The 27,627-nt window shown below is 42.9% G+C and overlaps 1 protein-coding gene across 1 annotated transcript in view; it reads right to left on the bottom strand.

Moving 5' to 3' along the window:
• LOC116720559 (voltage-dependent T-type calcium channel subunit alpha-1H-like) overlaps positions 1-27,627 on the bottom strand; it is a 176,051-nt gene that overhangs the window by 124,915 nt on the left and 23,509 nt on the right. The window contains 4 exon segments of the mRNA XM_032563892.1: positions 10,097-10,256; positions 18,102-18,199; positions 18,846-18,979; positions 19,135-19,228. Coding sequence (XP_032419783.1) covers positions 10,097-10,256; positions 18,102-18,199; positions 18,846-18,979; positions 19,135-19,228 — 486 coding nt within the window.

Raw genomic sequence — 27,627 nt, 5'->3', positions numbered from 1 at the left:
GTCCCATATTTAATTCCCTATATTGTTATGATTCTGGCCCGTCTGCCTGCTCTGTTTTCTTTCTCAGCTCTCACCTCTACAATCAAGTTCATCAGGTCCACCTGTATGCTGCTGTGCTGCAGCACAATCAGGCTGATGTCATCCACCCTCTGCCAGCTCTCTGGCAGGCAGACGGTGCCAGGTTTTTGAAAAACTTTAGTGTGAGTATATATCCAGTATTTCCTCCTTTGCCTGACCACGATCACAACCACGTTTGTGTCTCTTGGATTTCTTGCCTGGCTCGCGTCAGATACTCCACTGGCTTCTGTTTTCTGGACACGACCATGTTTCTGCCTCTCAACTTCTGCCTCCTGCATGAGATTGCCTTCACATTGTCTGTTATCGCGCAATAGCCAGCCCCGCCCTTTCCTCACAACTCTCCTGGGCTGACTACTGACCAGTTCTCTGTCTAACAGGTCCGGAAAATCTCTAAGACCTGGGTATTACCCTAAAAGAGATCTATAAGAGATAATCTGTTCAAACTGGTGGCGAAAGCGATTCGTCTAGCTCTAACTACCTCCAATCCAGAAGCTACGACCCTTTACAGTTAAGAAACAATCAGCTGAGTAGCCCTCGCAGCTGCACAATCTCAATAACCGCTCCTGTTAACAATGTCAATGTCAATGTCAAATTTATTTATATAGCACCTTACAGCAGACAAGACTGCACCAAAGTGCTGCACAAAAACACAAAAACAACAACACAATGACAAAACAGAACACACATCATTTAAATGCCAAAGAGTAAAAATGAGTTTTAAGAAGCGATTTAAAATGGTCCAGGCTGTGGGCAGATCTAATCTGGAAAGGTAAGTTATTCCATAAAACAGGAGCAGCAACAGAAAAAGCTCGATCTCCTTTCCTCTTAAGTCGAGTTCGAGGAACTGTAAGTAATAACTGATTATTTGATCGTAGCGTTCTGGACACAGACTGGAAATTTAAAAGGTCCCGAAGATAAGGGGGGGCTAACCCATTTAAAACTTTAAAAGTTAACAAAAGAATCTTAAAATCTATTCGATAAAAAACAGGCAGCCAGTGTAAAGATGCCAGAGTTGGCCTTATGTGGTCATGCTTCCTGGTTCCTGTGAGAAGCCGTGCTGCTGCGTTATGGATCATTTGAAGTCGCTGAATCTGTGATTTTTCCATCCCTCTATATAAAGAGTTGCAGTAATCCAGTCGAGTTGTTATGAAGGCATGGATAAGTCTTTCAAAGTCCTTAAAACCGAAATAAGATTTAACTTTTGCTAAAAGCCGAAGGTGGTAAAAACTCGATTTAACGACAGAACTAACTTGTTTATGTAGCTTTAGAGAGCTGTCAAAAGTGAAACCAAGATTCCTAGCAGAGGTCTGATAAGAGCGAGCTAAAGAACCAAGAATCTGATCTGGATTTGTAGTCTGAAGTTTCTGACCAAATAATAGAACTTGAGTTTTGCTTTCATTGAGGTGAAGAAAGTTTTTTCCCATCCATAATTTAACTTCAGCTAAACAGTTTAGCAACAGCTGAAGAGAATCAGTTGTACCATTTTGCAATTTAAGGGGCAAATAAATCTGGATATCATCTGCAAAACAATGAAAGGAAATATTAAATTTTTGGAAAATTTTACCAAGAGGCAGTAAATACAAGATAAACAAAATGGGCCCTAAAATTGACCCTTGGGGAACACCATACTTTAATGGTCTGGCCCCAGAACAGGATTGGTCAAGGATTGTTATTTGATCGTAGCGTTAACGGTAGCTCGCTTTCTAATATATAACTCGCTCTTGGAACCGGCTAGATTAAATTTAGTGACTTAGATGTAAGTCCCAGGGTCATTATTTACTCTCACCAAAGGAAATTACGAAGCCTCCTACTTACTGGAATCATGTATATTAGTTTTACCTCAATTAAAAGAACTGAAAAATGATTAACTGACTCAATTAATTCCAATGTCCACCAACCTCATTAGAATTTTATAGTATGAATTTATTAAGCACGCTTAAGCAGGGGTATGCGACATACAAATCAATAATCAATTGTATATAATTCAAAACCAGTATAATAAAATTTACATGTACAATCATACTACCCTGTCTCCTTACCCTAACTTATGTCGCAGGTTCTAAGATGGATTTTTATAGAGCAGATTCAACTCATACCCAGACGATGGTGGATCTTTTAGCAACAGGAATTTCTAACATCCTTGGTCGAAGTCTTTGTCTGGTGTGGAAAAATCCTCCTTAGGAAGGAAACAAAGCAGAACGGGTCCAAATCCTTTTGCAAAACCCAGTTCCTTATCCCTTAGGGGTCTTTGTCCTTCCTCCAAGTCTTGTTGCAGAGTTTGAAATTGCTGGGTTGAGACGAGACCGACGATCGAATAAAGAACCAGAGCTGAGGCGATGGGATCCAGTCCTTTCTTAGCGGTGTGAAGTCCGAGCGTCCCTGTGGTTCCGAAGTGCGGTCCGTTGCTCAATCTGCTTTCTTCGTGTTGTCTCTTCTTCAGCGCCGCCGGACTAAGAACAGTTGGTTCTTCTTTTCAGCCTGTTTTTATACACTTCTCCACCATATGTGTGTATGTAGAGTGTTCGGTCTACGTGACTTCCTGAACATCTGCTGAAAAGCCCCGATGGCCCCTCCCGTCTGCTGACTAGTGTGGAAAGTCCCGTTCTTCCCCAACCCTTGTTGATCTTAGCCAACTTCACCGTACCACCCATCCTGTGCGCCCTGGCCATCTGTTCAGAACCGCTTGCGACATTTCCTGTTATCAGGACCTCACCCATAAATTCCTCTTCTTTCTCTAACTCACTATATTATCTGTTACTATTCATTAGGCACATTTCAACCTGTATTACTATGAAATTGATTTTAAATCATCACAGCTTTTGATAATCATTAACAATAAATCACATCTTTCACTTATTATAATCATCAGACATAATTATTTCATTGTTGTTGTCGTTACAGATTGTTACTCAGACATACATTTCCGAATGTTATTCAGTGATTACTTATACCCATATCATACATATACAATTTCAATTATTATTATAATCAAATCACAAGACTGCTGTATTTCTCTCAGGCCTTCGTGCACCTTTTCTGCGTGCACCTGGAAAGATCTCACACCCTATGCCAGTTTTCTTGACAACATTCCTGACCTGTTTCTCTGCCCTGACTCCTGATTCTCATCTGACCCTCAGATAAGTTTTCCTTCTTCTGCCTCCCTGGTCCATCCCCTGCCTTGGCCTCTTGACCTCCAAGTTCTGATTTCCCCTGGGTTTATAACCTGCTACCCTAACCATTGAGCTACCAGTGTTGATGCTCTGGATCAGTCTCCACCATCTTGCTGAAGTGTTCTGTTCTCAACAACCAACACTCCTAGAGATGACTTCTCCCCCCTGCTTTCTCACCACAACCTTCCTGAGGAACCAAGAATGTCTCAGTTTCCCACAGCATTTTGAGAAAGTTGGTGGCTTTCCTTATTGAGCTTTGACACCAAGAGTACAAGTCACTAACCTGTTTCTCTGTCCTCAGTAGTTCCCAGTTTGGCTGCTGGTGGTCTCCTCTCCCATACTCTTTTTCTCAATAAATTATTTGCTTTTCTATTGTGCCTTGCTGAAATTTTGGGTCCTCTGTTTTGATCACCACATCTATATACTTTGACCAACTTCCCTATCCACACTAAAGGATAAGAACATGTGATTTTTGATCTATGTATTATACTCTTACAAACTTAGCAGTGTATAATAGCTGTAATATAATTGCATAGTGAATGAAATAAAGTTAAATTTGGTTCTATTTAGAATTTAATTTAGTGTTAACTGTTTTTTAGTGTAGCACTTCATGGAATAACTTTCAATTAACTTAGGAGTAAAATTTTGTATTTTTCAGAGCACAATTTGACATTGTCCCCTTGAGAGGGGCTGGACATACTTCCACTCTGGAGTTGCCCAAGGTGAGAGGCGTCGGGCAGGAGTGGGCATACTTGTTGCTCCCCATCTCGGCGCCTGTACGTTGGGGTTTACTCCGGTGAACGAGAGGGTAGCCTCCCTCCGCCTACGGGTGGGGGGAGGGGTCCTGACTGTAGTTTGTGCTTACGGGCCGAACGACAGCTCAGATTACCCACCCTTTTTGGAGTCCTTAGAGGGGGTACTGGAGAGTGCTCCTCCTGGGGACTCCCTTGTTCTGCTGGGGGACTTCAATGCTCACGTGGGCAATGACAGTGAGACCTGGAGGGGCGTGGTTGGGAGGAACGGCGCCCCCGATCTGAACTCGAACGGTGTTCTGTTGTTGGACTTCTGTGCTCGTCATGGATTGTCCATAACGAACACCATGTTCAGGCATAAGGGTGTCCATATGTGCACTTGGCACCAGGACACCCTAGGCCGCAGTTCGATGATCGACTTTGTCATTGTTTCATCGGATCTGCGGCCGTATGTCTTGGACACTCGGGTGAAGAGAGGTGCGGAGCTGTCCACTGACCACTACCTGGTGGTGAGTTGGCTCCGGTGGTGGGGGAGGAAGCCTGTCAGGCCTGGCAGGCCCAAACGTGTTGTGAGGGTCTGCTGGGAACGTCTGGCGGAATCCCCTGTGAGACGGAGCTTTAACTCCCATCTCCGGCAAAACTTCGAACACGTCCCGGGGGAGGTGGGGGACATGGAGTCTGAGTGGACTGTGTTCCGTGCCTCCATTGTCGAGGCGGCCGATTGGAGCTGTGGCCGCAAGGTTGTCGGTGCCTGTCGCGGCGTCAACCCTCGAACTCGTTGGTGGACACCTTTGGTGAGGGTTGCCGTCAGGCTGAAGAAAGAGTCCTACCGGGCCTTTTTGGCCTGTGGGACTCCGGAAGCAGCTGATGGGTACCGGCAGGCGAAGCGGCATGCGGCTCGGGTGGTTGCTGAGGCAAAAACTCGGGCGTGGGAGGAGTTTGGAGAGGCCATGGAGAAAGACTTCCGTACGGCTTCGAGGCGATTCTGGTCCACTATCCGGCGTCTCGGGGGGGGGAAGCAGTACGGCACCAACACTGTTTATAGTGGGGATGGTGTGCTGCTGACCTCTACTCGGGACGTTGTGGGCCGGTGGGCAGAGTACTTCGAAGACCTCCTCAATCCCACCAACATGCCTTCCATTGAAGAAGCTGAGCCTTGGGACTCTGGGTTGGGCTCTCCAATCTCTGGGGACGAGGTCGCCGAGGTGGTTGAGAAGCTCCTCGGTGGCAGGGGCCCAGGGGTGGATGAGATCTGCCCGGAGTTCCTTAAGGCTCTGGATGTTGTAGGGTTGTGTTGGCTGACGCGACTCTGCAATATTGCATGGACATCGGGGGCAGTTCCCCTGGATTGGCAGACCGGGGTGGTGGTCCCCCTGTTCAAAAAGGGGGACCGGAGGGTGTGCTCTAATTATAGAGGGGTCACACTCTTAAGCCTCCCTGGCAAGGTCTATTCAGGGGTCCTGGAGAGGAGGGTCCGTCGGATAGTCAAACCTCGGATTCAGGAAGAGCAGTGTGGTTTTCGTCCTGGTCGTGGAACACTGGACCAGCTCTACACCCACGGCAGGGTCCTGGAGGGTGCATGGGAGTTCGCCCAACCAGTCTACATGTGTTTTGTGGACTTGGAGAAGGCGTTCAACCGTGTCCCTCGGGGAGCCCTGTGGGGGGTTCTCCGGGCGTATGGGGTACCGGGCCCTTTGATACGGGCTGTCAGGTCCCTGTATGACCGGTGTCAGAGCCTGGTCCGCATTGCCGGCAGTAAGTCGGGCTCGTTTCCGGTGAGAGTTGGACTCCGCCAGGGCTGCCCTTTGTCACCGATTCTGTTCATCACTTTCATGGACAGAATTTCTAGGCGCAGCCAAGGTGTTGAGGGGATCCGTTTTGGTGGCCTTAGGATCTCATCTCTGCTTTTTGCAGACGATGTGGTCCTACTGGCCTCATCAGGTCATGATCTGCAGCTCTCGCTGGAGCGGTTCGCAGCCGAGTGTGAAGCGGCCGGGATGGGGATCAGTGCCTCCAAATCCGAGGCCATGGTCTTGAGCCGGAAAAGGGTAGAGTGCCTTCTCTGGGTCAAGGGGGGTGTCCTGCCCCGGTGGAGGAGTTCAAGTATCTCGGGATCTTGTTCACAAATGGGGGAAGAAGGGAGCAGGAGATCGACAGGCGGATTGGTGCAGCATCTGCCGTCAAGCGGGCGCTGTACCGGTCCGTCGTGGTGAAAAGAGAGCTGAGCCATAAAGCGAAGCTCTCGATTTACTGGTCGATCTACGTTCCCACCCTCATCTATGGTCATGAGCTTTGGGTCATGACCGAAAGAACGAGATTGCGGATACAAGCGGCCGAAATGGGTTTTCTCCGTAGGGTGGCTGGGCTCTCCCTTAGAGATAGGGTGAGAAGCTCAGTCATCTGGGAGGGACTCAGAGTAGAACCACTGCTCCTTCACATCGAGAGGAGCCAGTTGAGGTGGCTCGGGCATCTGGTCAGGATGCCTCCTGGACGCCTCCCTGGTGAGGTGTTCCGGGCACGTTCCACCGGGAGGAGGCCCCGGGGAAGACCCAGGACACGCTGGAGGGACTATGTCTCTTGGCTGGCCTGGGAACGCCTCGGGATTCCCCCAGAAGAGCTGGAAGAAGTGGCCGGGGAGAGGGAAGTCTGGGCCTCCCTTCTGAAGCTGCTACCCCCGCGACCCGACCTCGGATAAGCGGAAGAAGATGGATGGATGGATGAAATTTGTCATTATTTGGAATAAAATTTGATTCTATTTAGTGTAAAATTCCCTTCTAGTCAGACTAAGAGTTATCTCTACTTAGAATAAAATGCAATTCTATTTAGAGTAAATTATATCCTACTTGGAGTGAAAATATGGTAGAGCGGCTTCTCTTTTAATCAATTTTGAGTACATTCTCATCGCATTGATTAAAGTTTTTGCACTAAATAAAGTTGATTTTACTCCATAATTTCAACTCTTCCATGACAATAAAATTTTACTCTATTTAGACTTGGACCAAATGTCTTTTTTAGGGTAAAATATTCCTCAAATTAAGTAAAATTTACTCTGAATTTTACTATGTATCCCCTTCACAATTCCAAAATAATATAAACTTGGTTATGTCTCAATCTAGTGAAAATTTTAATATCAAACCACTTTTTTCATTTACAAAACTCTGAATCACCTTCTTTATTAATACCGTGTCAATACCATGAACGTCAGTTGACCTTTTATTATTACATCTATTTACTATATCTATATTTTCTTTTCCTTCCACTACTGTGAGAACCATCTGCAATCTGGATTCCTACTTACTAATGCATCATTTAGTGTTTCAGTTACTGTGGGCTCTGCAATTTCTTTGGCCAATTTAGACTAATCTATCCATTTTCTTACACCTTTATCCCTAGTGGGGTCTGGCGGGGTGCTAGTGCCTATGTCCAGTGGCCAATGGGCAAGAGGTGGGGTCACCCGGGACAGTTCATCACATGGCACAATTTAGACCCCACACTTAAAAAATGTTTATTAAAATTAGGAGCTATTTATTCTGTGTTGTCAAGGTTGTTATCCTTATTTGTAAAACATTGAGAAAAACTAGTGTGCCTGGAGGTTTTCCTAAAAACACTGTTTTAGCATATTCCAGATCGATTTTTTTCAGATACAGAAACTTTTGTTTCTGGAAAAATTGCATTTTTCCAGATACAAACTTTACATTTTGATGAGTGCCATCATCAAGATCAAATGTGTTGGTCAATGTCCCATTTATTATGGTTCTGAATGTAACCCATTCAGAAAACTGAAAACTAAACTGGGCTTAGGTAATTTTTCACTTTATTATGTTGTTGTAAATAAAGTCCCTTTATCATATTCACTCCATTCTGCAAATGATTCTGCATGTGGATCCAAAAATGACCTAGAAACATGATGGTGCTGTTGATCAGGGTCGTGACAGTCTGTGTCAGGAGGGTGAACTGTGGTTGCTGTTTTAGTCTGACCTGTTATGATTCCTAAATTAAATAGCAGATTTTGAGTTTTGATCCTGTATTATGGCAGAGCCACCTTATAAAACCTGACAACACTGGATTATATAAGAATTGATTTCTTCTCCATTAACTTAGCATTGATGTGGCAGCATTTTTGGCAACTCCATGGCAACTTACTGCCACCATTAATAATGCTAAACTTTCTATTTGCCTTACAGCAACAAAGTTTTGGCTTATTGGAAGTCTTTATACTGTTCATTAAAAATAAAAAATGTGTTATATATGTTTTTTTTTTTTTGGTTCAAAGGAACAATTTAGATTTAGAAAAGCATTAAAATTGCACTATATAGACCAAGAAAATCTGGACTAAATTACTCTAATAAACCACTATAATGAGTTTTATAATTTCATGAGCTAGAAATGATAAGCTAGCTCATGCTTAGCACTAGACCTCTAAGTGCTAAGACCTCTATAATATATTTACATTTAGGCCCTGAAGAGTAGAAAGAGGGATGAAAATAATTGTTTGTTGCAAACATCTAAAGCTCTGACTTTACAGACAACTGAGCCACATAAGCAAGAGTTTTTGTTTTCTTGAAGACGATTAATTAGTAGGAGTTTATTGAAACCAGAAAAGTCTGCAGGCCTTTTTCACATTAAGTTATATAATTACTTCAGTAAGACACCTTCAACACCGCTGTTCAAAGTAAATCCTTTGTGAAGCAGGACAGATGTAACAAGCTAAATAAGGGATCATTCCTCGTGTCTGTTGTGTTTGTATTTACCATTTTTCATGTATTTAATTTGTTCAAAACAGCATGCTGTTGTTTCAATTGTGAATAACTGCAAGTAAAATGATGCTTTGATATGACTACAACAAAATAGTAGTGATTCTTCCTGGGTGACTTGGTTGGATGATGCTCAAGCAGAGCCTGTTTGAGGTTATTTTTGTATTGTAAAAAATGAATGTAAATAATCTTTGTATTGTTTAGCCTATATCAAATAAAATACTCCACACATTTTTATTTAAATATGTTGCTACTCTGATTAATTGTAATGAGTTTTAATGAGCCTGATAGCATGACTGCTATTGTGTTGTCAGTCGTGTCACTTTGAGCCCAGTTGCATCTCGTTATGCAAGTGGGCTCAGTGAGGACACTGATCAGACCCACAGGGGGAACTAAGCTGGTTTTGCCATTACAGGTTGTACTGAATCAACAAAAGTGGGTCCCATTCATGAAGCATGTTTTGACTTGTTTAAATTTACATTTGAACAAGTCACAACAATAGCCCTTCACATGTTGGGCTAGGGGCTGCCAATGTTAAGGTATCTTTTTGCAGGAATAATGAGGAAAATAATGGGATTTATGTTGATAAACTTTCTCCCTGCTCTGTGACACATGTGAATGAGCTTCTAAAATAAACTTTAGCCTAAATTGCCTCTTTGCACCAGGACCACCTGAGTGGAGAATCCCAATGCGCCTGCTGATTCCCAAAATTAAATGGCTGTTTTGTCTTCATTTAGTGTCAAAATATGTGAAATCCTCACCATGGCTCCATTATTTTTGAGTTTCTTTGAGCCAGTTTGTGACACAAATTAATTCTTGAGGTGCAGCTTTAGCAGCTGCAGAGATACAGTACATCTCAATGAGTGATTTTATGTGAGTCAGATGAGGAAATCAGAGTGCACGAGGTGAAAATGATGTTACCGGATGTTATGTGACCATGTCTGTGAACCTATGAGTAATAACAGGACAGAGTAGCGGTGTAAAGGAATCCAACAGTGTTTGAGCATGACGGTGATAATGTGATTCACACCACAGACAGACACTGAGACTCAGCCTCTTACTAAGCAGAAACAAAACATGTATTAGGCCTCCTTACTCCTTTCATTTGCCCTTCCTGGTGCCTTTAACATCCGAGAAATAGAGAAATCTATAGATTTTTCTATTTATATAGATGCCTCTCAAACACACTTGATTAGAGCACAAACATGATCAGATTGTCTGTGATATCAACACGGAAATATAGTGGAAGTGTTTTCTAGCACAATGTATCAATTCATTCAAGACAATAAGACTGGTACATTCTTTTTGTTGTGATGTCTGCTTGGCTTTTCTACAAACTCACATTCTGACATCCTCTCCCATGAAACAGCGGTTCCTCAGTAGCCCCGCCCACAGCTGAACGCCAACGATGCCAAAGATGAAGAAGACAAAGAAGCAGAGGGCCAACACATTGCCCAGCATTGGAAGTGTATCCAGGAGGAGGGTCACCAGGATGCGCATACCTAAAAAACACACACAGCATTAACACCAAGGCAAGAAGACATCAATTTGTTTCTATTTGCTTCCTGCTAAATGTTATTCAAAATAGGAACAGTGTAATGTTAGCACTCCCCCACCTGTTGTTATTGTGAGGGTAAAGGCAGCAATGTTTGTGGAAATAAAACTTACCTTAAGATTCATTTTGGTGTACAAAAATCAGAACAGTTCAAGCGTGACATATGTACTAATCATAAATGGTATATGGTTGTTCCAACTGACCACATACCATAATGTTTTCATTATGGTATTAATACACGTACCATAATGTTTTCATTATGGTATGTGTATTAATTCTTTGTAATCACATCTGCTGTTTTAACTCTGTAACATCCTTAATATTGACTCTCTTCTGACCTTCAAATCACAACTCATCTCTTCAAGCTAGCCTTCTCACTTTTTTTAGTTATTTTGTGGCTTTGTATTTTGTAGCCATTTTTAACAGTTTATTTATTTATTATTGTTATTTGTACTGCTTAGTTTGTGTTTTTAATGTTGTAAATTGTCATTGGGTGTTTTGAAAGGCACTGATAAATAAAATGCATCATTATTATTAACGTGCAGGGTCATAGAAGGGGTGAGGAGAGCTCAGTGTGGTCTCAGAAACCAGTCTGAGGCAGTTTAGGAAGATAGGGAGGATAGCTTAGTGCAGGGGTGTCCAAACTTTTTGCAAAGAGGGCCAGATTTGATAAAGTCAAGATGCCCGGGGCCAATAGTTTGTTCGGACATTTTTTAACTACAAAAGTGTCATGCACTTATAAAACAATTTTCATTGTTACAATTATCTTTATTTTTCAAATGACAAAAAAACCAAATATAAGCCAGTCAGGCAGATGAGAACAACTCTAAAAACACAAATTCTGCTTTTGAAATACCTTAAATTTACATGAGTTTAAAAATATCTTTGCCTCAAGAACATTTTAAACAGGTGTTATAAGTAATGCAAAGTTGTCTGTTATTATTAAATCTTAAAACAAGTGAATTTTGCTCTTGTCATTTACAATATCTTTCAGAAAGTAATAGTTTTCATCTACAGGTTCATAACCAAATCTTACTCAAGAGTTTAATAAAAATAAGTGCCATAAATCCAAGTGCATAAATGTTCTTTTGGCTTTTCGCTGCTGATAGTGACAGATGTTACCGTTCAAAACACTCAGTTTTATGTCCTCAACTCTCAGTGCCACACTATTACGTGCCAGGCAAACATTCGCAAATTCTTGCTTCTTCTCAGGGCAAATGTTCTCCACCATTTTCAAAACACAGTTTTGATAAATGTATCTTCAGTAAAAGGTTTGCCATGTTTAGCTATTAACATTAACATCGTAGCTTGCTTTGGTGGTATTTTCTTTTGACTCAGGCCCAAAGAAATCGCTGTTGTGATGCCAGTGCAGGTTGGAGCTGCTTCAGTTTTTCAGCACGGTCACTCCCTGTTAGCTTGTTGTATGTGTTGGCATGTTTAGTCTGGTAGTGTCTCTTTACGTCAAAATCCTTAAACAAGGCAACCGTCTCATTACAAATTAGACAAGCACAATTGCCTTGATTTTCAGAAAAGAAGTATTGTAATTCCCATCTCTCTTGAAAGCAGCGGCCCTCACTGTAAACTTTCCTCGTTTTCTTTGCAGTGGCCATGGCAGAAATGAGTGGAGAGGGGTTCGCTGCACGGAGGCAGAGACTGATAGTATTAAAGTGGTGCTGCCACCATTTGGTGAAAGGAGGAATTACAGTTTCAAGTTTTATGATTTATTTATTCTGTTTCACAGTGCAGGCAGGCCATAAATAATACATTATAAGACCGAAGCTGCGGGCCGTATGAAATCTGACCGCGGGCCGTGATTGGCCCCCGGGCCGGACTTTGGACATGCCTGGCTTAGTGGAATGCACCAGACAGCTGATAAACTCAGTCCCACATCCTTGTGTAGAATATTTTGTGTAAAATAACACCTACATTGTCTCTGGGCAGCAAATCATCATGCGCTGCCTGCGTCCAGCAGTAGCCCATCATCACGTCCTACTTGGACTCATAAAGAGTCCTTTTCCTGACAGTGAACTTCTGGACATCCCAGACAGAAAAGAATCACCTGGACATAGCCAGGTACAAATGTATGTGAGCTGCAACAGTTAGTCAAATCGTTGATGTGAGACGTGTGTCCACACAGTGCTCTCTGAAGACACATCTTTGTGTTTTTCTAAAGATGATTAATGTTTTATTTTTGTTTGTTTGTTTTGTGTGATTTTGGTATCTGATGATCATGTTGAGGTGTTGGTGTGATTTTATGTGTTTGGTTGATTGTGAAGTTGAACAGTGACTGTTGTCTTTGTTTCACTTTTACACCTGGCATCTACAGACTTGGGGAGAGGAGAAGTGCAATGAGCAACGGGTAGAAATACCTCTGAAATAGTTTTGTAACCACTCCCCTTCAATAGAAATGTCATCCTCAACATTCAATAATAGGAAGTAAGATGACAAACATAGTCCATAAAACTCAAATCTACTTAGTCCATACATAGGAACTAGGCCTAATCAATGTCTTTAAGTGCTGATGCCAAGTCTCTGCTGCTTCCACGTTCCATAAAAGGTGAGTCATCCATACACAAACACAAGATGGTATGTGGACATTTGGACCTGCTCTGGCCACATAGACCTTGTTTGAAGGGGTGCATAATAGTGCACTGGGTCAAGCCAATATGTAGACCTTGCTTAAAGTCCCAAACTGTAACAAGCTGGATAACCAAGTTCATCATAAGTGAATCGCTGTGGTGGTCACCATTCTCTTCTAGGCCCATCTTGTACTTGCTCATCTCCACTGTGGTTCTCACATAAAGGAGGTGACCTGGGTGGTAACAGAGCGCCATCTTCACAATTTTCCAGTTGTTCAGGTGCTCCATCTTCAACTAGCAGGTCAGGCATCACTTGATCTTCCTCCAGGTGTAACACTGTCTCTTGTTCCTCTTCTTGTCTTGTTCCTCTCCTTGCTGCTGTGGGTTCAGGGCCTGCCAACACATCAGTGTGCTTCTCAGGAGTGGGACCTGTATGTTGGTGTGGCTCAGGGCATGGGTAGTAAAACCATTCATCCTCTAGTGACTTCCAGAAGCAAATGGAGTAGACAGTTGCGTCAGAGCCTCTCTCCCACCTTAATATCAAAAACTCCCGTTTAAAACTCGTTAATCTGCTCACTGTTTCGACAAAATAACTTATGAGTGGGAGGAGAAACACGTCGAGCCATAAAAAAACATTGATTGGGCGTGTTGTGGTGGTGCAGGGGGTGAGCACGCCCCACGTTTGGAGGCCTTAGTCCTCGAGGTGGACGTCGCGGGTTCGACTCCCGGTCCCGACGACCTTTGCCGCATGTCTTCCCCCCTCTCCTCACCCTCTTTCCTGTCTGCCTACTGTACTGTCGAAAAAATACGAGCCACTAGCGCCGCAAAAACTCTTCGGAGAAAAAAATGGAAAAAACCCCCCAAAAAAACATCGATAACGATACCCAAAGCTCAGGATAAAAGCGCCCCGGTCACTAAAGCTAACACGCATCTGAATCAAGTTAGTGACAACGTGGCTAGTTAGGGAGCTGAGAGCACTGGAACGAACATGGACTTGGAAGGAATACTTAAGGCTATTGACGATTTGAAGACTGTCTTGAAGGGGGATAATGCAAAGCTACAACAAAACATTGACCATTTGGGACATGAAATCAACGGTAAGCTGGACAGTATTGCCACTGAGTACAGGGCCTGGCAGAGCGGGTTGACGAGGCGGAGGCCCGCGTTCATCAAATGGATAACTGGGAATAGGAGGCAACCAAGGCACTGTGCTTCTGCATCAAACAACAGAGGAAAACACAGCTTACAGTGCTTGATTTAGAGTCCCTTTAGAGAAGAAACAACATACGTGTCTTTGGGGTCAGGAGGGAAACTCCACCACACAGTATATTGAGATGCTTTTGAAAAGCCAGCTACAACTACTGGAGGACCTTGACTTGAAAATACAGCGCGTGCATCGCACTCTGGCAAGTAAACCCCCACCCGACTCACCACCAAGGGCTATTAATGTCAACTTTTCGGAATTTTCCACAAAAGAAGAGATGTCAAGAGAAGTGTGGAAAAAAGGCAAGATCCAGATGGGCTCTTCAAATATACACTTCAACCACGATTATGCACCTGAGATAGTGAAGAAGCGCAGAGAATATATCGCTATCAAGAAAGCGCTCAAGGTAAAAGGCATACGCTTTGAAACACTGTTTACCAACACAAGGATCTACTGGGAATCAGGAACCCACACATATTCCAGTGCTCACAAAGCCTACAACGAGCTGAAGAGACACGGAATCCAGGTGGAGGAGCCAGCGACAACCAACAGCGGTTCCAGAGCGGAGTTGTGTCTTTACTGGGTTGGCAGCCGGCGCATAACAGGGGTGCTGCGGTGGCGCTGAGAGCGAAGAACAAGTTGCAGAATTTCCAGCAGAGCATGTTGTCAAGAGAAATGGAGTTTTGATGACTATACTGAGCCCTTTGTGACAACTGAGGATGAAGAATCTGCATCTTCACATCCCAGACGAACATCTTCTCTTTCCAGGGGATGAGGACGGCAAACTGCAGGAGGGTGATGGACTCCCAGCATGTGAAAGGTCTGACCTCGTGGAGGGAGTGTCAAGAAAACCCGAGCTCATCCCACTTCCCCATGCTGGAGATTTAAGTTTAACAGTAATAATAAATAAAGTTATCTTTAAAATGAATCACTCAAGTGACATCTAGGCCCAACAGTAGACTTAAATGTCAATAAAATAATATCTGGTTGTGTGTGTTGTTTTTGTCTCCTGCAAACTTTGCTTTAATTCTACGACTTTTTTCTATCTAATCATAATAAATCACAGTCAGACAGAGAGAGTCATGAAACAGGAAGAGCAGGTTTCCTGGAAAAAGAGGAAGTAAGTTTCCAGCCTGCAGATTTATAAAAATAGCTGAGACTATTCCTTATTTCAAAGCATGAAAGTTTTAAAGAAGAAAATCTAAACATTTTGAGTAATTTGATAAGATTCAAAGTAAAATACTTATATTAATATTGGTTTACATGTAATAATACACTTACATTTGTGGGAACACTTGCAAGAAAAACAAGTAACTGTAACTGGTATCAAATAATTAGAATCATGGATTATTCTTGGTTTCTTTTCAGAAAAACATCTGTAATAACTCACATTAAGATTATAATAAGAATAATTAATAAGTTATGGTTATAAAATCATAAATGAAAGCTAAATCAGAGAAGCTAAAGAAAATAAATGTGATATAAATGTGATTTTGACATTGAACTTGAAATGGTGTAAAAAGGTGTAACTGCAATTAAACATCACTGATATGTTGGAGGTAGATGGTAGGTGAAAGGTGAAAGGTTAAGGGAAAAAGGGGAACTAACAGGAGAGCAGAGATGATCAACGCCTTATTTGGAAACAGATTGTTGAACAACGTAAACGTTTCAGAGAAAGGGTTGTGCAGGCAAGGGACATAGGAGGTTGAGCAACCCTGAGACATTAGCACAGACATCAGGACATAATGTCTCTAAGACAGTGATGGATATGAGATCATCTGTCCAAGCAGTCAGCCAATGAAACAAGCACAGCATCAGTGCTAGCCAATGCAAACGCACCAAAAGGGTGGATAAACCCTATAAAAGGTGGGTGCAAAAGAGGAATCTTTGGTTGGATCCTCCAGGCAGCTTCGAGCCAAGATCGAGATGGACAAAGAACTCTGCAGCTGAAGAAGAGCCGGGGCCACAGAGCCGAAGACTGTCCTGCGCATGGGGACCAACCCGTCAGCCCCACAACCTGTGGCTTCGAATCGCACTTCTCTCATCGGCTGGGTTCAGACCCCAAAGACAAAGATGAAGATAAAGTCAAAGACCAAGGCAAAGAAGAAGAACTGGTGCCTTCCTTCCTGCAAGTCCTGTGTGACCTCACCATCCATGCGGAGAAGAAGCTCATCAGACCTGCAGAGACCCCTGCCTTCGCCGATCAACTTCCTCCTCCTCAGGCCAGGTCTGGGGTTCGAAATGCCAAACTCTGTCCGTCTCTCTCAAAGGTTCCCTTTTTAGTTCTCAGTGTCAGCATTAGGGAAAGATAGACTAGATGATTGATTTTACTCATTTGATTATTTCTGCTACTGAATTAAGCTGTACTGACCCTTGCAAAAATGCCTTACTAATAAAATATTTAGTATAAAATATTTTATGCTGCTGTTTACCCTGATGACTCACGACTGTCGTCCCAGGTTTAACACAAACCACATCATGAAATATGCAGATGACACAACAATTGTGGGATTAATTCAGGACAACAATGAAGTGAACTACAGAAAAGAGGTACAACATTTGTGGACTGGTGCAGAATAAACAACCTGCTCCTTGTTTAGCAGGGAGCTAACAAGGAGCAGGTTGTTAGCTCGACAAGACAAAAGAAATCATTGTCGACTTCAGAAGGTCTCGACCGAACCACACACCGCTCCTCATTAACGACAAAGCAGTGGAGATCATTAGCAGCATTAAGTTCCTGGGGGTTCACATTACAGACAACATCAGCTGGACAACTCACATCACTTCACTGGTGAAAAAGGCACAGCAGTGCCTGCACTTTCTGAGACGAATGAAAAGGGCTTCCCTCCCACCTCCCATCCTCACCACCTTCTACAGAGGAACCATTGAGAGCCTGCTGACCAGCAGTATCTCCATTTGGTCTGGAAGTTGCAAGGCCTCAGATTGGAAGTCTCTGCGAAGAGTGGTGAAAACAGCGGAAAGGATCATTGGGACTCTTCTCCTCCCTATCCATACCATTGCACACAGACGCTGCTTAGCCAGAGCAATCCAGATCCTCTCTGATTCCACCCATCCTCTCCATGGTCTGTTCATCCGGTTGGCATCTGGCAGGTGAGTCCGTAGCATCCGCTGCAGAACAGCCAGACTCAGAAATAGCTGTCTCCCACTGGCCATCAGATTGCTCAACAATCCCATCACTAAAACTGTCTGAGACTGCTTGAAAATACTAAGTTATATATATTTAGTAATACATTATTATTTGTTTATTATGTACTGTAATTATAGGCACACTTGTGTTTCTGTGTGTGCTCCGGTAGCCAAGCGATGACATTTCATTGCCAATTTTACTTATGTTTCTTTGTGCAATGACAATAAAATAAGTCTAAGTCTAATTAGTCATTCTGTGACGTGGGAGAGAAGAGTGCTGTGGTGGTGCAGGGCAGAGCACAACCAACATATGGAAGCCTTAGTCCTAGACCCGGCTGTCACAGGTTTGAGTCCTGGCCTGATGACCTTTGCCACATGTTTTCTCCCTCAATACCCACTTTCCTGTCTGACTATTTTCAAATTAAGACCACAAGAGCCAATAAAACCTTAATAAGTCAAAGAAGTGTATGAGAGAAGATTTAGTACTGCCTACCTAAAATAAATGAGGTTTACGTACCCACTAATCTTAATCCTACTTTGTTAATTTTTGATTAATTTTTTGAGGCAATGAGTTTGCACATTTTTTATTACGTAAGGTGAATTAATTAGATTTTACAGTGCAGGTACTTAAGGTTGTGGAATGGCTTTGTTTGGTTTGGGCATTGTTGCACAAAAAACTATATTACACTCTGAAAGAAAAGAATAAGCTTAGAAATCATGATACAACCTTTAGAAAAGACGAACTAAGGTCACTGGTTATTGTCAGCCACAGGGGAACAGTTTCACTTAGAGAAAAGCAATAAATATACTGCACATTATGAATGAGCTGAATGCCAGAAAAACAAGGAGGAGTTAAGCTTACTGGGAACTCTGTTGATGGCTCGCAGTGGGCGGAGAACCCGAACAGTTCTGATGGCTGATAGGCTGACGTTGTGTCCGTCCAGAGAGTACTCCAGCATTCTGCAACGGGGGAACCAAAACATTACTGGCATCTGGATCAGCCTGACCTTGGCAAACCCTGGAAGCCCACAGGGAATTCTTTCTTTGGGATACACAGCCTTGAAAGAACAACTCATCAGGGTCTGCTTCCCTACGAGGACCAAGTTCTGCAATTGTCATTCAATGAAGCTATCACACACACGCAAACATCTCCAAATATGTTCACACATGTTTGTCACGCTATCTTTGTGGGGACTTTCCATTGACTTTCATTCATTTCTACATACTTAACCCTAACCAAAACTCAATTCACACCTTATTCCTAAACCTAACCCCTAACCCAAAAACATCATTTCCCTTGTGGGGACCAGGCTACGGTCCCCACAAGGTACATTGGTCCTCACAACGTAATGTGTCAAGAATATTGTTCCCACAAGGTATTAAATACATGGTACACACACACACACACACGCACACCCACACCCACGCACACACACACACACACACACACACACACACACGTCTGACATTAACAAAGAGCCAAAAGTGTGTATGTGTGTGTTTGTGTAAAGTTTAGACACTTGTTTAATGCCAGTTAAATGTCAAGCGTATGATGGTGTGTGGTAAGACGTGTGGGGGTGTGTATGTGTGTGTGCAGGATACTCACCCCACAATAACTATGAAGAAGTCCAATCTGTTCCATGTGTCGCCTAGATAACCTTTCTGACCTATTACCCCGAGAGCGACCATTTTCACCACCATTTCTCCAGCAAAGAATGCAAAGATCCCATCGTCTAGAGCCTACTCACCAAGAAACACACATACACGCACAGAGGATTAGTGTGAACTGATTAGCGGAAGGACAATCGAGGTTTGTTAATAAAGTTACAAAGCTGTATGTAATTTCTTTTTCATTTAAGTACATGTGTGCGTGTGAGTGGGACACTGTGTTTTACCTGTAGCAAGTATGGAGTGTGTCCACAAGGCTGGAACATCCCCAGAGTCACACAGTTCAGCAGAATGGCAAGAATGCTCACTCGCTCGAACCACGTGGTACAGAGTTAAGGGTCGTCACCATGGCAGCATTTCAGTATGACAACATACTTCATATATACTCACTAGGTGCATGAATGTCAACTGTACATTATTTTACTTGGACTGTTATAATATGAACTGGGTGTAATGACAATTCGATAGCAACTTATTCTGAAAATGTTACGAACATTTTCGTAACATGTTCGAAACATGTTACCCTAATCCTACCCTACCCTAACCTTAGAGAAAATGGTTGCTCCAGCCAGGAGGGCAGAAAAGTCCTGAATGTGAGGATTTGGGTACTTGTCATTACTGGTTGCGTTGTTAAGGCGCCGAAAAATCCCCACAGGGTCGCCAACCCCCGTCTGCTTTGGGAACCATGTGCAACGGAGATGCCCATGGACTTTTGGAGCGCCGTACAATGCCAAGACGCTCCATGTTTGCAAACTCCTCTTGTGCTATCGCCAACTTAGCGGTGTCTAGGCAGCGTGCTCGCGCAAAAAACGGTGGACCGACCGTAGGTATACAATGTTCCACCCCATGCTTTGCCATGGTAGCAGAAAATGTGGGAACCATTAAAGATGGGAACTCTGCTAATAGACGCTGATACTCATCACCTGTGGCAAGCATGCTGGTGAGGGGTCGATGGCCGCCAAGTTTACAGGGGTATGTATCAAAAGACACAGCATCTATTAAGCAGCTATTAGCAACATGTACTAATAACCTAAAAGCACACACAAAATCTGTACCCAAAATAGTTAAAGACAGAAGCTATTACAAAGTCCCACTGAAGCTATTACAAAGTCCCATCTTGTCTGTTGAAAAAGACAGTCGCCAACCTCAATCCAAAAGTCCTTCCGTCGCTCCGTCACCGCAGCCACGGGATCGACAGGCTCTGACTCTCCTTGAGTCACACCTGATAGAAATGCATTCATACTGTAGTGCCTGGAAGCCAACAAAATCTGGTCCGCTTCTTCAGCCAGGGAGCGATAATCTTTTGTCCGGATCAGCGGAGGGCTGGCCAGCGCTGTGCGAACAGATGGAGGAAGCTGGCACAGAAACAGATGTGTAAAAAGGAAGGAAGCATCTCCCGAGCAAAGTAACGCCAGCATGGGGTAGAGTTAGGGTTAGCCCCTAACCCTATTGCTAACCCAACCCTATCCAGCTCAGAGGGCTTGCAATCCCCGAAGCCATTCAGAGAGATTCAGAGCCGCTCCGCGTCTGACAGCTGGTAGAGCCGAAGCAGATTCTCCTTGAGCGGCTGTACTTGTTAGCAGTTGGTGGGTTCCTCAGCAGACCCATCAGACGGCGGGTGGAAACGGAATCCAACGCAGCAACTACATGGAAGTACTTGTTCTCATCTGTGGATACCCCACAGAGATGGAACTGGGCTTCCACATGCTGGAACCATGGTTCTGGATTGTGCTGCCAGAACTCTGGAAGCTTGATAACGGTTAGAGTAACGGCCGCCTGGCAAGAAACTGGGTTCGAAACCACAGCTGGCTGAGAAGCAGCAGCAGCATCTGGTGAGTTCTCGTTAAAAAACATGTTCAAATCTTCTCAGATGTTCGGGGTCACCAATGTGGAAGTCAGCAGAAAAGATTCAAAAATGATTTGAATCTTGAGTCTTCTTCTCAATGTCTTCCAATCAAAACCAAAAATAGAATGAAGTACAACCGTTGGTGTCTTCTCACCTCACCTTCTCCCCTTCACAAAAAGAGAATACATTCGGGTGTGAAATAGATGGAGCGAGACATGATGTCCCAGATGTGCTCAATCGGATTCAGGTCTGGGGAACGGGCTGGCCAGTCCATAGCTTCAATGCCTTCATCTTGCAGGAACTGCTGACACACTCCAGCCACATGAGGTCTAGCATTGTCCTGCATTAGGAGGAACCCAGGGCCAACCGTCCCAGCATATGGTCTCACAAGGGGTCTGAGGATCTCATCTCGGTACCTAATGGCAGTCAGGCTACCTCTGGTGAGCACATGGAGGGCTGTGCGGCCCTCCAAAGAAATGCCACCCCACACCATTACTGACCCACTGCCAAACCGGTCATGCTGAAGGATGTTGCAGGCAGCAGACCGCTCTCCACGGCGTCTCCAGACTCTGTCACGTCTGTCACATGTGCTCAGTGTGAACCTGCTTTCATCTGTGAAGAGCACAAGGCGCCAGTGGCGAATTTGCCAATCCTGGTGTTCTCTGGCAAATGCCAAGCGTCCTGCACGGTGTTGGGCTGTGAGCACAACCCCCATCTGTGGACGTCGGGCCCTCATACCATCCTCATGGAGTCGGTTTCTAACCGTTTGTGCAGACACATGCACATTTGTGGCCTGCTGGAGGTCATTTTGCAGGGCTCTGGCAGTGCTCCCCCAGTTCCTTCTTGCACAAAGGCGGAGGTAGCGGTCCTGCTGCTGGGTTGTTGCCCTCCTACGGCCTCCTCCACGTCTCCTGGTGTACTGGCCTGTCTCCTGGTAGCGCCTCCAGCCTCTGGACACTACGCTGACAGACACAGCAAACCTTCTTGCCACAGCTCGCATTGATGTGCCATCCTGGATGAGCTGCACTACCTGAGCCACTTGTGTGGGTTGTGGAGTCCGTCTCATGCTACTACGAGTGTGAAAGCACCACCAACATTCAAAACTGACCAAAACATCAGCCAGACAGCATAGGTACTGAGAAGTGGTCTGTGGTCCCAACTGCAGAACCACTCCTTTATTGAGTGTGTCTTGCTAATTGCCAATAGTACATACATTGTGTAACCGGGTGGTGTATTAGCTGAGAACAGTGTATACATGAAATGGCTGTAAATTCCCACCCGTTTCGGGCCCTTGAATACACCAATGCCCCGTTTTCCCCACCTTCACTTCCGTTTCACAGCATTGTCGGGCTCCTTAGTGTATATAGGCACCGGGTGTGCCCGGAAAGCTATGAGAGTCAGGTCGATTGTGGTGTGCAGTTGGATCTCTGTCGGATGAGCGCTGGCGCCATGCTCGTCGGGCTGTTGCACCAGGATTTGGATCCTGGATATGTGTGCTGCTGGTAGGGTAAATGGATTTTTGATGTCACCTGTGGCTGGTTCTGTGTAATGTCAGGTTGCTTTTTATATTGTTGCTACTGGTTTTTCTGATGTAATTTCTAATTGCCTTTTAGGAAGAATTTTGGGGGCTGAGAATATAGTACATCCTGGACACACATTTTATCCTAATGCCTCTGACTTGTAGAAAGAGGACTCCAGTCAGGCTTCAGAGGTCCATTAACTTCAATTTAATGTCCTGAACTGCCAGAGGAGTTTACAAGATTACAAACTGGAAAAAATGTCTTCCTAACATGTTATTGCTGTGTTAGAAAAGTAATTGTAAGCTAGCAGCTCTTCTATCCCTGTTGACCTGCATGAAGCTGATCTCAGTTCAGATCCAAACTGATCTGTTTTCCATGTTACTCTTAGCTCCATGCTCTCCAGCTGTCAGGGCAGTTATCTACAGCTATCAGCTCCCTGCAGTCTTTCAGTAATGCTCCATTGCCCACAATAACTTGGTTCTATCTAAAAATAAAATAATTTTATTAATGGGTTAAATGGATTTTTGATGTCACCTGTGGCTGGTTCTGTGTAATGTCAGGTTGCTTTTTAAATTGTTGCTACTGGTTTTTCTGACGTGATTTCTAATTGCCTTTTAGGAAGAATTTTGGGGGCTTTTCACTGCAGTGTCTGAATGTACCCGTTTGTGTGGCTGATTAAGGTATCAATTTTTCATTTTACCTTACATGGCTTTATTATTGTTGGCAGACATTTTATTGTCATTTTTGGGTATTACAGATTGCTGCTGTTGCATATTATGCACTAACCACGGTGCATTTTTTTGATGCTCTCAGTTAATTTGCTAATAGGTCGTCCTCTAGAGCTGGAGTTGTAGCACAAGCAATACAGAACCAGAACAACAGTTCTTCTTTTTTTTTTATGAATTAGCTCAGTGGGCACAGCTTTATAGGACTGGGTTGATGCAATGTGAGATTTGCTTGTCTTTTGTTTAACGTTATTTTGTGTCATTAATTTGCGTTGCTACTAATTTGGTTTGCAGTTGTGTTTGTTTATGTCTCAGATTGCTTCTGGTGTTGTCCTGGGTTCCTGTGCTTTATTGGGTTTTAAATTAGAATAATAAAGTATATTTTTAATATTGTAAAAGAATGTATAAATAAAATATATTTTGTATACTATTTCTGTTTCATCTTTTTAAGCCAGACCTACCTGGGTACTTTTAATTGGAAGACCCTAGGCTACTTGATAATATTTGAGAAGTCTAATAGTTGGCTTTAGGGCCACGTCCTCTGTCACAATCCGGGTTCTTCCCCTGTGTTACAATTTTATCAGTCACAAGTTCATCCAAAGCCAAGTCTATTATCGACACAAGTAGAGAAAAGATGCGTAAAACAGAAAAGGCAGTTTCAATCTGGACATCCACTATCTTGGATGTCTATCTTGTGGATGTCTAACTATCTTGTCATTGAACACTGTGTTCAATGACAAGATAGTTAGCATAATTCCAGGGAATCTATAGAGATTTTTCCTGTCTCTCTGCTCTTTTTAGAATTACACAACAAAAAATATATTTATTACTGACAGAAATTCAAGCAATCTTTATAAACAATAAAAATACCCTCCTGTCAGTCCAGATAGTCCTACAAAACATGGTGACAGTTTTAACAGATATGGAGAAACATTTTTTATTAAAGTTATATACTGCAGCTTGAACAAAATGCACCTTTACAGCATTTTTGAGAAATCTGGATTGCTTTATGTATATTTTGCACCTTGCCTATGACTGTTGCTGGTGGGGAGAGACATATTATAGCTAATAATAATAAAAGATTAAGCAACCTATTTGTTTACTGTATGCAGAACTGTTGCATGTAAAATTCACTAGCAGTAAATATTGTGCTAGTATCAGTAGTGGACCAAAGAAAAGAAGGCAGTCGCAAGCCTTTAAAATTGTGACGCTTATGATGGGTCAGATAGACTCAAGAAACTGTAACAGTAGGTGCGCAGGAGGGACCCAATTTCATTTTTTGTCATGGGGCCCAAGAGTCCTGGCGGTGCCTCTGATTGTACACAAATATTTGTGGAGGGAGTATCAATCAATCAATCAATCAAATTTTATTTGTATAGCACATTTCAGAAGCAAGGGATTTCAAAGTGCTTTACATCATATCAAACACAGAAACACTATGTCATCAAGTAGGGGGTTCTTGCTTTTGCATCCATAGAAGGTTTACCTGTTACACTCCTACTGTGTTATATGGAACGAAATACCTATTGGTATTTTATTCCCACTCACGCTCACAATCACAGTTTAAAATGATGTAAACAGCCTTTCAATGGGCTTCCGGCACGAGGCTCCGTACACCTCTTTCATGGAATTTCGAGCAGGGACTCCGTCGTCCCTCACGGATTTTTGTGCAATTCTATGGTACCTGTTAGTGTCTAGAATTTACAGGGTTTCCGTTACGAGCAATGACCCTCAGTCACTCGCCGAGTATGTTACATCTGAGCCTTGGAACCATGTGGCTTAAAGTATATCCACAATAAATTCAAATTGTGCATCTCATTCTTCCTTTAAAGAACATCTGCAGATGTACATTTCCTCTTTTGTCAAAACAGGGAGGAAAAATCTATAAAATTCAAGAACTGATGAGATTCATGGTCATCATGAATTGATATAAATTTCTCATGGTTAGCTTCACTCAGGAAGCGTAAATTCACACAGAACAGTGTTAAATGTTTAATATTCACCACTATCAAAAGAAAATGAAAAAGGTGGCATACTTGGAAGTCAGTTTCCCAGAAGTGCTGCGTGTTTGCTGCCAAACTGGAGGACAGAAGGAGCATCAGAAGAGAACGGCAGTGAAGTATGAAATGAGTCTAAAAAAGAAAGTTAAAGAAATAATGTGTTGGGTTTGGACTGAACACACACAAATATGAGCACTAACTCAATGGATGGCAGGAATGTGTTCAAGAAGCAAGGACACATACATAAAGCCCACAGCACACACACACGCATACACACATTCTACCACACTTGTGATCTCACACACACACAAAGTCTCCTTCCAGGACACTTTGCTCCCAAGAGGGCAGAAAAAATTAATGAGACTACAATCCTTTATCACCCTTGAGACAGAGTGACAGAAACAGAAGGAAAGATGGAAAAGAGGGGAAGAGTGAGGGTAAATCTAGTGTCCTCCCTTTGCTTTGGTTGCCATGGGAACCCCTGTCTCACCGTGGGAACTGACTCCAGAGTTTCACGATCCGCTCGCATCCTGTCTGGAACACAAAACAATTAACGCACGCTCCAACCAAACACAACACAAACAAGCGATAGGTAGTTTCCCTTCTCTGACGTCGACATGTCACAGCGTGGACATGCTCGCATTGTTAAACCCAGGATCGAGATGGGGTCAAAGTGTGAGTGACGGATGAGAAGGGAGTTTTCAAATGAGAAATGAAAACATCCTCTCCCTCTGCTTCTTTTCCTTTAGTTCTTCTTTCACCCAATCTTTGTCTCCATCATTTCTCATTTTCCTGTCTTTGGCCAAATTTTTTTTCTGTGCTTTTCTCCTCTTGCTCCCCGTCTCTCCCTCTTCCTTTATATAGCACTGCATAATTTCCCATCTTTATTCCGTATGACTTCCCCACATATTTCCTTTCACCATCTACACTCTCCTTCCTTCCAGAAAGCATCCGTTCTGTGCCACCCTTGTCCTCTTCTTGCATCTCTGTATATTATTGCCCTTGGGTTGAATTCTAATCTCTATCAGAAACCTGAATCTGGCTGTGATAGATAAAATACAACCACACTTTATAATTAATATAAGCAGTGAGAATGAAAAGGCAGAGAGGAGAAGATGACTGTCAGAGATACGAGAGCAGTGAAGAAAGAAGGAGGCAGGGAAGATGAAGTGAACAAAAAGGGTTTAAGACTCCAGAAGAGAGGGATTATAAAAGCTTCAAATTTAATCTTTTAACTGTAAACAACTGCAGATGTAGCACGGCCTTTGTTTTCCCACTGCTGCTGGCTCTCCTCTACCTCTGAACTTCCTCTCATTGAGTGCTAACACAGGTAATAAAGGTCAGGCAGACATTATAAATTAAATCAGATCACATCAACCTGATATTTCTGACATCATCCCCTTCCCTTGGCTTGGATACACATGCCAAGGCCAGCATGTGGGATGGTTTTCATGTGCAATGTTCATTAAGTTAAAAGGATCATCCAAAGGGACAGAAAGGTCGTCTGGATGGAGCAGCAAGAACAGAATGTGACACACAGGTTAGAAGATAGACATTTCCACTGATACGACTTTAAACCCTTAAACGGGAAATGTTATGCAGATTTCTACCCATTTATAACTGCAGTAGTGTTATGATGGAAATAACATCATAACACTAATCTTCTGCTCCCTCAGATCTGCTGGTCTTTTTCAGAGCCTCTGTAGGTTCAGCACATGTCAAACTTCCAAACCTTATTTAGAGCTGCAAATGTTAAAATAACAAAAGACAACTTAGAAATTTTGTTTAGTATTTACTGTGGAAAATTTGTTAATTTTTTAGAAGATTTGATTTTTACATTCTAAAGTAAAGAAAAACAATACTAGCAAAACAATATAAAGAAATTGGGTATATTGTTTCTAAATGATGTTGGTATTTGTGGAAAATTATGCAAGAAAGAAAAACTTGTTTCCATCCCAATGACAGGACAGATAGATTTAAAAAGTGCTAATGTAGTTTTAGTGTCATTCTGTGGTGGAGCTTTAATACAAACATTACATGAAAAAACTCTAAAACATGCATTTATTATCTCTATGATCATGTTTGGCCAAAGTTAATACAAACCAGAGTGAAAGATTCAGAGAACCACACACAGGTGACCTCTGACTACTGAATAGGTGTTTCCTAAATCCACACTTGGCCACCTAGCCACCCTTTACTCTTAGACTTAGGAGTGTCAGAGTAAAGGGATCGAAACAAAAATGCATGTCAAAATTTTCTGATTTTGTTTGTTTCCAGCTCTTTGTCAAGAAAATAAATTGTATTTTTTCCTTACACTATTAATTATTCTTTTCAAATATCTAGAAAAATGTCCACAAAAACAAACATTACAGCACATCTCTGTTAGCTACTTTTTCTCATTATCTGTTTACCTCAGTGAAATTAGGTCTTTCAATTAGAAAATGTGTACATATTTTTCCTATCTGCTTCTTTTAACAAGTGTACCTGAAAGAAGTGTGGTGGCTACTCTGAGTTAAATATGTCTTGCCATGAAACACTGAAGTCAATTTAGCAAGAAAAATCGTGTGCTGCTGTTTCAAAACAATTACATAATCTTCCAGCACTCTTGGTTAAATTGGGTGAATTAAAT

The sequence above is a fragment of the Xiphophorus hellerii genome, chromosome 5, assembly GCF_003331165.1.
Source record: "Xiphophorus hellerii strain 12219 chromosome 5, Xiphophorus_hellerii-4.1, whole genome shotgun sequence".
Taxonomy (NCBI): Eukaryota; Metazoa; Chordata; class Actinopteri; order Cyprinodontiformes; family Poeciliidae; genus Xiphophorus; species Xiphophorus hellerii.
Note: the sequence above shows the minus strand (reverse complement) of the source record. Positions and strands in the feature narration are given on the sequence as shown.